The sequence below is a fragment of the Brassica napus genome, chromosome A4 (genome assembly GCF_020379485.1).
Source record: "Brassica napus cultivar Da-Ae chromosome A4, Da-Ae, whole genome shotgun sequence".
Lineage (NCBI taxonomy): Eukaryota > Viridiplantae > Streptophyta > Magnoliopsida > Brassicales > Brassicaceae > Brassica > Brassica napus.
In genome coordinates, this window is record NC_063437.1 from 13,610,758 (window position 1) to 13,617,474 (window position 6,717).

The 6,717-nt window shown below is 31.6% G+C and overlaps 1 protein-coding gene across 1 annotated transcript; it reads right to left on the reverse strand.

Moving 5' to 3' along the window:
• Positions 1 to 274: 274 nt before the first annotated feature.
• On the reverse strand, positions 275 to 3,106 carry LOC106446528 (NADP-dependent glyceraldehyde-3-phosphate dehydrogenase). Its single transcript, XM_013888299.3, has 9 exons — positions 2,634 to 3,106; positions 2,256 to 2,449; positions 2,045 to 2,173; positions 1,856 to 1,975; positions 1,640 to 1,776; positions 1,407 to 1,562; positions 956 to 1,334; positions 756 to 872; positions 275 to 677 (listed from the first exon to the last, which is right to left on the reverse strand). The coding sequence occupies exons 1-9, from the start codon at positions 2,776 to 2,778 to the stop codon at positions 564 to 566; spliced, it is 1,491 nt and encodes a 496-aa protein (XP_013743753.1). The 5' UTR covers positions 2,779 to 3,106; the 3' UTR covers positions 275 to 563.
• Positions 3,107 to 6,717: the final 3,611 nt, after the last annotated feature.

Below are 6,717 nucleotides of genomic sequence, written 5' to 3' on the forward strand. Positions count from 1 at the left end.
CGAAAGTACTTATGTTTTTGAGGGTTAGAACTTGGAAGTATGGATTTCTCCTACTTCAAACCTTTTTTACCGCAATTTTATACTCCACAAAAAATATTGATTTGAAGTTCGAACAGTTTGTACTTTCGAGTTTTGAAACCATCTGAAAGAACATTTTATTTAATAAATTCGACGTCCCTTTTTTCTTCTTTTCATATATATATAATAAAAATATTCCAACGGAGAAATCGATGAGACTGGTCCCAAATCATTATTTCAGTACGAAAAAGCTAAAAGTTATAAACTCCAAATACTCATCAAAAGGATCTTTGTGCTTCAATCACAGTCGTGAGATGAAACCGTCTCCTGTGATAACATAACACAATCAATCTCTCACTCACTTCTCAGTTCTTTTGCATTACATTATACGTTACTACTAAGCAATACCCTCTTATTGATTACACAAAGATTACAAACCATAATTGTTACGCTAATCACTCCATTTTATTCATAGTCTTTGACTCAATCCGATACAAACGAGACCGATTGATTTGAGTCCAAGCTGAAGAGCGTAAAAAGGGAAACTAACCCATAGAGTATGAGGGTGTAGGCAAGTTAATGACAGTGGTCTTCACTTTGGTCATCAGATTGATGCTATTTGTCACACCTTGTGATCCTATTCCACTGTCCTTTAGTCCCTGTTAATTCCAACCCAAAAAACAAGTTAGCTAACCGGACATAACCGAAGCAGAAATTGGTCTAGAAATTTTATGAACCTGGAAAGGGAAATGGTCTGGTCCACGAGCTGGCGCAGAGTTAATCTGAACCGTTCCTGTCTCCATTGCATCACTGATCAGCATTGCCTTGTTGATGTCTTTAGTGAATACACATCCCTTCAAAAAGATGATTGTTGGGTTAGCTCCGGTTAAGTGAAATCCAATTAAACTGGACCAAATAGCCAAAAAAGTTACGTTACCTGGAGGCCAAAGTTACTAGCATTGCAATGATTAATGCCTTCCTCAACAGAACTGATCCTCAAGACAGGCAAGACAGGACCGAAAGGTTCCTCCCAAGCAATCCTCATGTCTGGTCTGACATTGTCCAAAAGCAACGGCCAAATCAAGTTGCCTTCTCTTTTATACTCTTGACAGAACGTTGCTCCTTTCTCCTTAGCATCCATCACCAATCCTTCAATGAAATTAGCCGAGGATTCCGACACCACGGCTGTAATATCGCAGTTCTCTTCAGGCGGTCCCACCGTGAGTTTCGCCACTTTAGCTTTCACTTTCTCTACAAGCTCATCAGCCACTGATTCCATCACTAAGACTACCTTAACCGCAGTGCATCTCTGCCCACTATTTAAGATAGAAAAAAAAACGGTTAATGTATCGATATATCGATTTGGTTAAACTCATTGTAGATTGTACCTGTAGGAGAATCCTCCTTTGATGATATTGGAAGCGACTAAATCAAGATCAGCATCTTCCAGGACAATGCATGCATCTTTTCCTCCAAGTTCCATCTGAAGAGGGATCATACCAGCTTTCTTGGAGATTGAGATTCCGGTATCACCGCCAGTGAAACTGAAACCATTTATCCAAAAACATAAGTAGTTAATAGGAAAATAACCTTTTTGCTGAATGTATATATATATATATACCTAATGCAGTTAACAGCAGGGTGCATAGTGAGGAAATCGCCAATCTCAGAGCCTTTTCCTGTGATGCAGCTAATGAGACCTTTTGGGAAACCAGCTAAGTGAAAGCAATGCACCATATGAAGGCAAGAAACAGCTCCCTAAAGAAACAGACCGTTAAAAATTTAATGATTCTCAAAACATTAATTTTAAAGGAATGTACAGTTTTTTATTGGTTACTTGAGTTGGAGGTTTCAGGACAAGGGAGTTTCCAGCTATCAAAGCAGGAGCAATCTTCGATACAGCGAGATTGACAGGATAGTTGAATGGAGGAATAGCCAAAACCACACCGAGAGGGATCTACAGGTCCACAATATATAGATCAAAACATTTCTTGTTGATGCAGACATATGAGAGATTATATTATACCTTGGAAGTGAGGCAGTACTTGGTACGTTCATTACCAGGGAAGCTATCAGAGAGCAGAAACTTCCCTTCACCTAAGATCCTAACACCTTCTTCAGCACAATAAGAGATCAAATCTCCAGACCTCACAACCTAAACAAACATTAGACATCTGTAAAAAAAAAAGAATGGTTTCAAATGAAAGTAATGCATAGAGAGAGGGAGAGAAAAAAACCTCAGTGACAGAATCTTTGGCTGGTTTAGCAATTTCCTTGACAAGAGACTCAGCAATGGGAGCTTTGTTGTCCTTGAGGATCGCAGCAGCTTTGTGAAGAAGCTCAGCTCTTTTCCAAAGAGGAGTCTTTGCCCATGACTTCTGAGCAGATTTAGCCATCTCCATCACCTTGTTCACTTCTTCTTGCGTGCATGCTGCGTTTCACAGAAACAGAACATTCACCTTATCTTAATATATCCTCTGTTTCTATTTGAAGTTATATTATTTAAAGTAATCAAGTTCTTGTTTCATGAAGACAACAGTCAGGGGTAAATCGGTAAATTTCCCAACAAAACCTCATCTAAAATTCAAGAAGGAATGAAACGTAAGAAGACATACCTTGAACCTTGTACTGTGTCTTCCTCGTGGCAGGGTTAACGATGGCCACACTTTTACCGGAGGAAGAAGTTCTCCACTCTCCATCAGAGTAGTACTTGTAGACTTCTCCGTCTAGAATCTCTGTGAAAATTCCAGTCCCAGCCATTGATGTCTTAAAGGAGGAAAAAAGAGTCAAAAGAACACAGTTTTTGTGTTGTGTTGCTTTTCTTTATGTTAAGACAGTGTCTGAATATATAAGCCAGAGAGGCAAAACAAAGAAGTCTTCTCTCCTCTGTCTCTCGCTTCTTGGGTGTTGAGAGAGTGAGGTAATTGATTAGTGGGTTTTATGAAAGGAGTGGTTAAAGAGCATGGAAGGTAGATGGATGGATAGATAGATAAGTTATGTAAAAGAAAATCTAGAAAGGATAAAAGAACAAATTGTATGGTGAGAAATGAGAATTAGAGAGTGAAGAGTTTTCTTGGTGTGATCGTTTTGTTGGGTTATTGAATAGCTTTTGGACCTACACCAACGTTTATTATGGGACTCGTGATGATAGCCACAACCATGTCTATTGATTCATACAGAAACAAACATGCATGCATATATAATTTGACTCACAAGGTCCTTTTTTTGGAATATTCCCATTTTGAAAGGTATATATATATATATATAGTTTTTTTTTTTTTTACAAATTTGAAAGGTATATATATATACACACATTTATATAGAAAAGTTATAAATATATATATATATATATATATATATATATATATATATATATATATATATTTTCCCTTGTATGACATTAAATATTTTTTTTTTATCTTGACATGCTTAATTCTTAATTAAACTATACCCACATTATTTGTTTCTACTCAAATTTTCTGTCATAGACGTCAAAGAGTGAATTTACAAACTATTTATGGCAGATGTTTATCTGCGAAAAAATGGGTTAGCGAAATCATAATAAGTTCTTTATCAAAAAAAAAGAAATCATAATAAGTTGTATAATATTTTTCTCTAAAAACGTTAAATCATATTCACATAAAGTAACGTGATAGTTATTTAAAAGTGAACCAATCATGTCATATGTTAAAATAACACCATAATTTCATTTATTTGCATACGTCATCCAGTTCTTGGCAATCTCCACTGCTTTGGCATGGGCCGCCGTTGGTGTGATCATGGGGAACTTCCAATATCGGGAAGATAGATAAGGTCTTAGTGCCTTGATTTTATCGGAAGCCTTCCAAGTTTGGTGTGCCACCTCTCCATAGAACAAAATGATGCGGATTTTTTTAAAAATCGGAGTTTTGTGCAGAAATCTGGCGTTTTCTATCCATATCTAAAGTGCATTTGCTAATATTTCATAATGCCTCACCCCGTACATATCGATCTTACAAGTGTTGATATATTTCTGCAGATCTTCGCTGTGTGTTTGGCAAGATATCCCTTGCCATTACATCTCACGAAGGCATCACAAGTCGACCTTGATGCACAAGGGGTAGCTTCCACAAACGTTGATTTTCTTCTAAGGATAGAAATATGCTTTTCTAATGGTGATTGCTAATGCACAGTTGTTTAATATTCCACTCTTTTGAGTGCCAAACTATTCATTCAAATTATTGTTAATATGCATTATGTGCCTTACTATCATTGGAGATCAAGCACAAACCAACACCATGGAAGGGGAAATGGTCAATGGGGAATACTTTTGTGGTTTCTTCGAATGATCCTACTATACTCAACTCAAAATATCGAATCAGTGTTAAGGGAAGACGCGACCAATTACTTATGTTTATGAATTTTATGTGATATGTCTCTTTATACAACATTTGATCACATCCTATTTTATGAAATTTTATCTATTAAAACATAAATCACAACTTTCCTCATGTGTGATTTTTTAAGTTGGACTATTTCCTAGATAGGTACTAGAATGAATTTTTCTATTTGCAAAATAATATCATAACAATAACTTTGATTGCATTTTTAGTCTTTTCTTTCCCTAAACAACTAATTAAAAGTATTGATATTATTAAAAGTATAAAAATATATTAAAAAGAATTTAATAGATTTATTATTATAATTAAAAGATTTTTTTTTTAATAAATCTGTATTTTATTTAGTTAAAAGATTTTTAATCTTTTGAAACTAAAAATATTTTGAAATTGAGAAATATAACTTTTAACAAAATTCTGAAAAAAATATTTTAAAAGTCTTTCAGAATCATTTAAAAATTCATTTCCGAAAGTAATTAATTCAAATTTTAATGATCATAAACTATAATTAGAAACTAATTTTTTTTTTATTTTAGTTTTGATTTATAATCGAAAATTTAAAATTATATAAATTATTTTAAAATTATATTTTAATGATAATAAAAAAAACTAAATGGTTAATTTTCAGAAATACATTTTACAAAGATTTGGGTAGAACGATCCATTTCTATTTCAAATAAAAACAATTACCCAACTTGGTGTTATTTCAAGTAATTTCTCTAATAAGATCTTTACTACAAAATTATTTTGTTGTACAATGTATTATAGTCTCTTAGAAAAAACGTTTTTTTGTTGTCTTTAACAGTATCTCAAAAAAGCAATTCTCTATTATATAGGTCTATTTAAATTTATTTCCATAAATTTTAAATTTAGAAATAAAGCAAAAAAATATGTAAATTAGTAATGTTACATAATAATGTTTTAGAAATAAATTTTGCTACAAAAATTAAAATTTTATAGTAATAATATATAAACCAGATAAACATAGAAATTATAGAGTTATAAAATATATATATAACACTAAATTACATTAAATTATTGATAAATTTGTTATATAAACTAAAATATTGTAGTATAGAGAGAAAACATATGTATAGATGTGCGGATCAAGATCTACTATAATGTTTATTTTAAAAGTCCTACGTTTGGTTTGGATTCCGAGTCATCAGTAATGTATGTGATGGATCTCTTCTAGCATCTTATGAGAATTGCTTAAAGCAATTAATATACAAAAATAACAAAGATGAAATAAATTTAAATGAATGAAAGAAAAAATTTAAAATATATAAGAACTAACATATAGCAAGTTAAATAGACGAATTAATGATTCATATATTAAGTAATAAATAATGACATTCACATAACTTTAGTTAAAAATATGATTATAAAAACAAATTACTAATAAAGAAAATAAAAATGTGAGATTACCAAGTAATATATAATATTATCACGAAAATCAAAATATTATAAATAAGTATTACTAATATTACTATTTTTAATAAAATATTATAGACAAGTATATTAGAATCTAACTAAAATTTGGTATTGTGTTTCATGTGGAATTTTCTTTTTAGTGGTAGACAAATTATCTTTATAAGTTGTATGAAATTGAAAACAGCTACACGAAAATGAAACAAATGTGGTTTTTAAAAAATTTAGATTCGGAAACCTTTTGAAAATGCCTATATATATATGGTGCCAAGTTGTGAATTCAATTTTTCATTTGTTTGGTTTATCAAAAAAAAAAGAAAATCAAGTAATAGAAGTCTTATTTTCTAAAGTTTTAATCCAGGTCATATTATTATACATAAATGATAATAAACACCAAAAGATAATATTAAATATTTTATTTAATGGTAAGCATATGAAAATTAATCATTAAACATCAGATAATAAGTAGGTATTTCTTGCTTTTACAAATCAGAATCGTAAGTTTAAAATGGAAACTTATATTTTCATCCGCTTCGAAAATATATATTTTTAAGGAAAGTGGTTGCCAATCCGTTTCCACGCATTTTCAAGAGATTTTGTCTTGCATCATATTTCGAAAAAAAAAATTTTAATATGTCGCCAATACGTTTCCACGCATTTTCAAATGATTTCGATTTCAAAACGTTTACGAAATAGGAAACGGGCTTTAACAGAGTTTTTATTCAACGTAGATTATAAATTAGTAAATTGACGAAATGGCAAAGAAAAAAACGATGACACTGGATGATGCCAAAAGCGGTTTTGGAACTGGAAGTTGTTGTTTGGTTCAAGGCCTTACACGTTTTATTTGTCTCTTTAATTTTATTATGATGTCGTGTTCATAATTATAATT